The sequence below is a fragment of the Colletotrichum chrysophilum genome (assembly GCF_026319265.1).
Source record: "Colletotrichum chrysophilum strain AFK26 chromosome Unknown scaffold_15, whole genome shotgun sequence".
Lineage (NCBI taxonomy): Eukaryota > Fungi > Ascomycota > Sordariomycetes > Glomerellales > Glomerellaceae > Colletotrichum > Colletotrichum chrysophilum.
Window position 1 is genome coordinate 563,026 of NW_026517302.1, and position 8,400 is coordinate 571,425.

At 56.2% G+C, this 8,400-nt stretch overlaps 2 protein-coding genes across 2 annotated transcripts; both read left to right on the forward strand.

The window, feature by feature from the left end:
• Positions 1 to 959: 959 nt before the first annotated feature.
• Positions 960 to 2,141, forward strand: COL26b_002974 (uncharacterized protein; the record flags this gene model as incomplete). The annotated part of the gene is made up of 1 exon (XM_053175880.1): positions 960 to 2,141. The coding sequence occupies one exon, from the start codon at positions 960 to 962 to the stop codon at positions 2,139 to 2,141; it is 1,182 nt and encodes a 393-aa protein (XP_053040309.1).
• Positions 2,142 to 2,446: 305 nt separating this feature from the next.
• COL26b_002975 (uncharacterized protein) lies at positions 2,447 to 3,584 on the forward strand (the record flags this gene model as incomplete). Its single annotated transcript, XM_053175881.1, has 2 exons — positions 2,447 to 2,452; positions 2,508 to 3,584. 2 exons carry the CDS (start codon positions 2,447 to 2,449, stop codon positions 3,582 to 3,584), a joined length of 1,083 nt encoding a protein of 360 aa, XP_053040310.1.
• Between the last annotated feature and the right edge of the window lie 4,816 nt (positions 3,585 to 8,400).

Here is an 8,400-nt window from a genome sequence, read left to right on the forward strand (position 1 = left end):
GAAACTGACTTGAGGCATCTTCGACTAAGGTAGGCACCTCAGCCACCGGCACCCGACACCTTCAAGTTTGTAAACTGGAGGCACGCCGAACTCGATCGCGATTTGACTCTGATGGTTGAGCCGGGGTGGGATGAACGCAGGCAGCCAGGACCGATTTAGGCAGGCACTCCTCTATGAACCCTGCCGATTAGCGCTTGCCTAACGCGCGGACCACTGTGCGACTGGGATAGAGGGTCTAAAGTCCCGCAGGGTCCTCTGTGGACCCCTCCGACTTTAATTGACGACAACCTGCCCAGGGCATTCCGGTCGCGTCGTCGCAACTCAGACGCGTCAAACCCACAGCGCCGCTGCCGCTGCCTGCCCACCATGGCCGTCGTATCTTCATCTCTTACGGAACTGTCCGCCGTATCGTCGCCAGACTCCTTCCGCACCGCGTTCCAGTCGCCCCCAGGTCCTGATGCCATGGACAGCCCGATCGTTCTCGCCGGTCCCAGGTATACTCTGGCGAACCAGCTTCCTCGCGAGCTAAAGGCGCATTGCCAGATTTACCTAGAAGAGCATCTTTGTGCGTTGCCTGGTCGGCCCACTTCCCCGAAGCTCGCTGCTGACGAGTCAACCCAGACAATGGCGCACTTGGGCTCCTCAATAGCCTCCTCACAGCAGGCTCCTCTCGACAAAATGCTGCCAAGAAAGCCGTTTACGTGCCCCCGGTGACGCACCTGGCGCTACTCAATACCCTCATCATCCACCCGAGCCATACCACACGTGCCGCTGGCCCCGATCGGCTCGAAGTCGGCTCCCAGACTCTTGGCTACTTGCGCAACCTCCTCGCAATCGTCGGACCTATCCACGCAGGTTTCAAGGGTGCCTTTCAATTCCACGGAGGAGGCTACGGCCGTCGGAATCGATACCATGACGAGGAGGATGACGAGATCGATGGCGATCAGATAGGCAATAAGATGGCTGGCGAGGACAGCATCTGGCACCGTGCTCAAGACTTCTGGGCCGTCGTGGGATGGGCGTTCAACTGCAGTTGCGTCCACCCCAATCGATGGCGCTACTGGAAGACCTGGCTGGAGTTCATGCTCGATGTCCTTGAAGCTGACCTTAAGGAGCGTAAGCGGATGGACGAAGAAGCAATGGGCTCCTCCCAGGACACGGACTGGACGAACTTGAAGGGGGCTATCCTCGTCATGTACGTCAAGCAAAAGGCCGACTCCAACCGGAGTGGTCTGAAGATGATTTCGCAAGCACTTTTTGCCGATGGCTACACATCGGCCATGAGCAAATTTCCTGAGATTTTCAACAGAGAGACCAAGGGCTTGCCGAGCGAAGACACGAAGCGCATGAGGATGGCCACTCTAGACATTGAGAATGATCAGTTTGGGGACTACTTTGACGACGACCTGGTGGAGTCAGACGACCAGCAGTCTCAATCTGAGGAACCCCCCACTCCACGCACACCATCGAGACGGGCAGGTGCGTTTGTGACTCCGGAGTTGGCTGAGTCTATTCCCTTGCGTCTGCGTCTCATGGATCTGTTATCTGAAGTCTCTGAACGTGTGCCGTATGACTTTCAGTCGCACAGAGACTACGTGGCGGACCTCATCATGCATCTCAAAGCGCAACCTCTGGCATACTTCCAGCAGTTCATCTCGGACATGGGTTCTCACGTTGGTCGTGCCTTCGAGATCGACTTTTTGACGACTGAGCTGGACCACTTGTTGCCGTCGCGATACCAAGACCCCAGGAAGGTCGTGCCTTCGAACGGTGGCATCATCGTCAACGCTGAAGTAATGGAGCACTGCTATCTGCCGCACCATGCGAACACCGTTGACCCAACAGACAATGCACGTCTTGCATTGATACTCGAAAACCTGCTGCACCAGATATCCCCCGAGGAAATAAAAGCTGCCAAGGATAAGCTCCATACGGCTGCTGAGTCGGGCATTGAGGCACGCAAGTGGAAAGCTAGCGGCCGCAAGGTGATGAAGACGAGGAATGGTAAGAAGCAAAAGGACTTGGGCGACAAAGACCGCTATGCAATGGAGATGATGGATCTAGCTGGAGAGCGCATTCTGTTGTACATTGACATCATGGGCTCTTTCTCAGAGGACTCTGATGATGATATGACAGACTGAGGACCGGCATTGTTTTTGAAGTATGATTCGCGGAGAGACTGAGACAAGGGCGTTACATGGAAAGATGAGGCTGAAAGATACCCATTTAAATCTATTTCATTATTTGTTCATACTACCTGCATCCTGTGCTGTGATTGTCTTTCATTGAGACCGTTGAATGTTGAACCTTGATCCTTGGCCCAAGTCCACTGAGCCCAATGCGGTAGGTGGGGTAGCTGATCGCGAAAATTCCCCATCGACCCCTCCAAGCTCCGGCTAACTTCGTACGTATTCAATATTCAACTTTACAACCCAAAGCCTCTAAAATGCCGGTAAGTACGCTCACATCTCAAATTTGAGCGATGCTGAATGAGCGTCATGTCATAGTTAGTCATCGTTTCCGGCCTCCCGACGTCGGGAAAAACCCACCGCGCAAAGCAGCTCCAAGCGCACCTCGCGAAGCGCATCGCGGCCGCCGCAGCGGACTCTTCGTCCTCGAGCAAGCAGCCGCCGTACAGACTCCACTACATCTCCGACTCGACGCTCTCCATCTCGCGAGACGTGTACGACCTCGACCCGGACAAAGTGCGCGCGCACACGCGCTCGGCCAACGCCTCGGAGAAGGACGCCCGCGCGGCGGTCTACGGCGCCGTCAAGCGCGTGCTCACGGACCGCGACATTGTGATCCTGGACGGGCTGAACTACATCAAGGGATGGCGGTACCAGCTGCACTGCGAATCAAAGGCTGTGAGGACGCCGAGCGTGGTGTTGCAGATCGGGTGTGGGGTCGACAGGGCGAGGGGGATTAACGAGGAGAGGCTGAGGAGGAGGGAGGAAGCTGCGGCGACATCAACAACGGCTGCAACAGGTTCGGAGGTGGAAGGCAAGGCGGAAGGCGACGGTGTGAGGGGAGAGAGCGAGGAGGTGGAGGAGCAGCCCTACGACAGGGAGAACTGGGAGAACCTCGTCTTCCGCTACGAGGAGCCGAACCCGATGACGAGGTGGGACAGCCCGCTGTTCACGCTCATCTGGGACGACGACGAGACACAGGCGGGCAAGGTGTTTGACGACATCTGGGACGCAATCGCCGGGACGGGGAGGAAGGTGGTGAAGCCGAACCAGGCGACCGTCCAGCGCAGCCGTGACGCGGGAGGGGATTACCTGTACGTGCTCGACCGCGAGACGCAGGACGTGGTGAAGAAGATCCTGGAGGGGCAGGGGGACGAGGAGGGCGGCGAGGTGAAGATCCCCCGCGGCGGCGGCGGCGGCAGCGCAGGCGAGGATCTGGTTGTGCAGCTTCCGGGGCGCAAGGTCGGGCTGCCGCAGCTGCAGAGGCTGAGGAGGGCTTTTGTCGGGTTGAATCGTGGGGGTATCGGGCTTGAGGGCGTCGGGAACTTTAGCTCGGACAGGATGAGGGAGAGTTTTGTCGGGTATCTCAATGATAGCTTCGAGAAGGAGGGCTGATGACGGCTGTCGTCGTCGCCGTGAGAGAGAGACTAAAGAATTGATACCCCTGAATGGTTTACATCATGATTTCGGTTGCTTCCGAGTTTTGATGCGTATCAGGGTATGATGATGCTTCCGAAGCTACAGATTCGGCTCACGGAATCACGAGGGACGCCAAGAATCAGCCGGATGCTCTCTGTTTCTCAGCCAGAGTAGTTTTGAGCAGACCACAGAGTGTCTGGTCAAAGTTTCACACATCCATAGATACGCCTGACTTTTACTTCGGAAGCTGGCCCTAAACCGCCAAGGCCTGGGCGACGAGTCATAATGAGGCAGAAGGTGAGAAATCGCCGAGGGCGGCAAACAATGTATCTGCAAACCAGTTTGCAGACGCTGTCATCAGCTTCTGTGTTCTACGTGATCGATAGCTGGGCTTTGAGGCATTTTGTCCAGCACAACGTACAACAACAGCGGTGCGGCAATCAATATGCAGACGGTTCCTGACGTGTTGCTGGGTGCCTTCAAGGATGAGATGTCCCAATAACAATTACGAATGCCACAGCGACAACACCTCGGGGAAACAGGATCTCTAAGTCGGTTATGGCAGTCCCAAGGCTGGATCAGGAGATTTCTGCGTCACCCGTCCCGTGATTGGCGCAGATGGGACACGTCTTGGGAAGCGTGCAGCTTGTTGGTACGGCGTAGCGTATTTAATGAGAAGGCCAAGGCGCTTAAACCTCCCAGAGGGGTCTGGAGCAGGTTGGCGTGTTATTTCCTACCTACTTGCAAGCTGCTGATAGACTTTCGGAACGTGAAAGTGAAGTAAGTTGTGCTGCCAGCATCGCCAAGAGCCTCATCGCAGCTAGATCTCACTTTGTGGTGTGCTGTCAGTTGCCCTGAGGGGCGCAAACATCCGCTCCGCTGCCCGAAATAGTGTCAGGCCTCGTTTTGTTCACGAAAGTGAGGCGGCAAAGGTGTTTTACAGATTGCGAGAGCGGGCGTTATCAAGTCTGCCCACGTGCTGCATTTCTGCCGCGTTGGAGAGAGCGAAACCGTCCACGCCGCCCCTTGATTAGGAGGCGCCTGGGAACGCAGAAGGTGCCGGGAGATCGCGCAGCTGAGGGAATAGGAGATTTACCGGATGGGGCCGACTTGGCGATTGCACGTCTCTGAGAGAGTTTCGCCGAGCCCTGAATAGAAACTGGACAGGTAATGACAGGGTCGTGGCATCGGGTGAAAGCTTGTCGGAGGCCAAGACATGATGTGAGCTGGGGGCAAGTCGTGGCTCAAAACGACACGGGGGCTAATAAAAACCAGCCCAGACTAGAAGAAAGAAAGGAGGTCCCGCGGCTCTGGGAGAGGAAAGGCGCCGGCGCGACGTAGCATACCAGGCTGGCGGTGATACCGGACTGGACAAAATTGAAACTGCCAGCTTGGGCTATTGGCAAGCAGCCTGGATCGACGTTGGCATCAGTTCGAGACGAAGCATGTGGCAACATCTGGTCAGTGCCAGCAAATGTCGCGTGTCGGCTCGGGGGTTTGAGATGAGACTTTGCCGGCGTGCGTCACGTTAATCGGGGCTGGCTTGAGTCGCCTCACCTTGAGCTGACAGGCAGACTGACAGGAGCCAAGTCATGTACTCTCGCTACGAGGCTCGATGCGGGGGAATTGTGCTTGACTAGCATCAGGAAGAGGATTGGGTTGAAGAGGGCGACGGACCGGAGCGAGCTGCAGACCGTGGAAAGCAAATTAGTGCGACAGGAGTCTATTAGCGAAAAGTCTCCGTATGGACTGATTGTGATTGAGTGTGGTGTGGTGTTTCTGTCTCTCTGCCGAAGGTGTCAATGCTGATGGCGTAGATGGGCAAAGTGCGCATTCGAGGGGTCGGAGATGCAGTTCGTCTGGAGAAGGAAAGTGGCATTTGCAGTCAGGTGGGAGGAGTGTTGGACGGATGCACATGGACGCTGCAGCCAAACGGAAGGCGGACGGAAAGAAATGGAACGATGAAGGGAAGGAAATCGCCAAGAGTTGGGCCGGCCACGAGCGATAAGCTTTGCCAAGAGGGACAGAGCCAAGACGGGCAGGTGTGGAAAGACTGGGACTCGGGTTGGGGAAGCTGCCTGGCCGTTCTTTCTTTCATCACTTGGACCAGCACAACCTGGAGAAGGAGGAGCACAAGCCACGTCCTTTCTTCCCCTCGTCCTTTCACAGGAAAAAAACTGAGAGGCAGGAACAGCAACTGAGGCCAGACCACCACCCACCACCACCCACCACCACCTCACAATCACCTGCAATCTATTGCGGGGTTGATGCGGCCCATAAGTTCGGAGATTGGTGATTGGCTCCAGCTCGATTTATCCAGAGAGCGAACAGGTTTTGGGCCGTCCATCACTTTCCTCTCTTCGACCCGAATTCCCGACATGCCTTGTCCGCCATCTGCAATTTCTCAGAAGCACCTTCTCAAGATGCAGACGATTTCCTCAACTCCCCTGCGTCGATGAATATCTGCCGTTGGCCCCGGCTTCAAGCTCCTCCCTCATCCGGACATGGACAGTCCCAGTTTCCCGAGAAGGTGATGCTCGCACCGGAAACCACACCTCGTTCAGCAAGAGTGCCCTTGTTAGTGGTGGACTCTCCCCTGGAGCAGTAGCCCGTTAGGTATGTTGGCCCGCGCGGCATCCACTGCATTTTGTCCCCATACTTCGCCGAAAGCCCGTCATGATTGGTGGACAGACGAACGGATGCACTCCAGCCTGGGAACGGGGGTGGACCCAGAGTCGAACACTGTGCTGCACACCCCCGACACAGTGTGCAAACCCTCGGCGGCTGGTCATTCATCATTTCCCCTTCCAGCCCAGTGGCCGCCGAAGCGAAGGCAGCGGCAGGCTTGTTGGCGACCAACTGCACACTACTCGCTACGGCCGCTCGATACAGCGTCCATCTTTTGCCGGTTCAGACGGTCATTGTCGCCCGCTGACCGTCTAATTGCTTACCCACACACCAGTTCAGTGAGGTGAGTTGGACTTTAGATGTCTTGACCGATGGAAATGCTGACTGGACGGGCCAGGTCAGGCACCACCACCACTGTCGAGTTAGAGTTGCAAAGCCCCAGTGACAGCGATCGGGTTGATGTCACCGGCACTCATCTTCTGTGCTTCTCCCGGACGCAAGCTCTCGTTCTCGAGACCTTGTCCTACACCACCTCATCATGCCCTGAGGTAATCGACGTCGGGAGGGGAACTCGAGGGGACGCCGACAACGACAAAGAAAAGAGTCGTAGTTTTCCTGCTCTCCCGCGTTTCAAGAGCCAAGACAAAACGCTCCGAACCCAAGTGGACGGCTGGTAGCCATCTGAATTCTGTACTTGATCAGCACGGCTGCCCGTCTCCGTTTCAGGGTACTTCCCTCGAGGCGGGGAGGCTGAGCAGCCACTGCCGTGCAGTCCTGCGCGCAGTATTTCGCAACAGGCACACGCAAGACATGCTTTTCCAACCACTAACGGCCGGGGGGGGGGGGGGGGGTTGCCATGCAGCCAGCCCAGTCTAGTGTCGGGCGTACAGTGTCTCAGCTGTTCTCAATACATCCAGAGGAATCTTATGTAATCAGACGACTCGACGCTGTCTTTTCTCTGATGCTGCTGCAAGTTGCTGACAGCCACGAGGACTCTGCTCAACAACGCCGGCCGGACATGGTCCAGTCCCCGCCATTGCCTTAGTTACCTTCTTGTTGAAGAATGGCTGGTGCTTGTTGTGATTCTTTAGGAGATGCAATATACATCCGGAGACAACATGTTATGTATGTATGTACGCCAATATACTCCAACTCGGGAGCAAATGTCATCATCCCGCCCTTTGTCGTTGTCTCCCTCTCGTCTCATTCCTCGCTACAGCTTTCAGTGTCAGTGCCATCGCACGCTCAGGCGGACTAAATGCCCTTTCTTTGCTGCAGGCTTCATGCACAGGAGAGAGGCTTCTGGGATACAGAGGCATGCCCTCTCAATTTCTCGCAACCTTACCCTGGCGACGATGAGGCTCCTACCTTGCCGCCTCGCACTCTCTTACGCGCATCATCCCTCAAGCTCGGAGTACAAACACGTTCACGGGATCGACGATTAATTGACCGATAGATTGCGGGAGGTTGAACGGCCGCACGGCGATGTATGTAGAAAGAACACGGCACGGATGTCGTTGAAGCGGACTCCGCAGCCCGTCTTGTCAATCGCCAATCCTCAACGGCAAAGACCCTTTTCTTGGGCTTGTAGATCTGTCCGAGTTCTCTCGGGTCTGCCAAGGCTGTCAGTACACGATCGCGCGGTGTCGCGACATCTCTACAGCGGCCGGTCCCTCTGCCTTGGGACTGTAATCATACAGTGTCTTTGGCCATCGAACTGTGCATCTGTGATGGGCAGGTACTCGACTCCGTTGCAATCTCGCCACAGTAATCGCGTGCAACACCGCGTCGCCCGAGTCGTATCCAGTAGCGCCCAACACCGTTAGTCTCAGTAGTTAGCACGGCAAAGGGTGTGCGTGAAGTGACCCGGACACTTCACACTATGTCTCTTACCGTGTCACAGTACAGCGCGTCCTCGGCACAGTATGCTTCGCCATGTTCCCGCAGCAAGTCTCCCCACGCCCCCCTGTCCAAGTCGACCAGCACCACCCATCACCCTTCAGCGCAGCGTCGCTTCCCCCCATCTCCCATATCCATCCGCGTCCCCCCGAGTTACTATTCCAAAACACTTTCGAGACGGCCTACGACTCCACCACGAGCGAAAAGAGCCCAGATCTGGCCAGCAATTTCAACAAAGCGCAACGAAATACAGGGCGCCACTCCC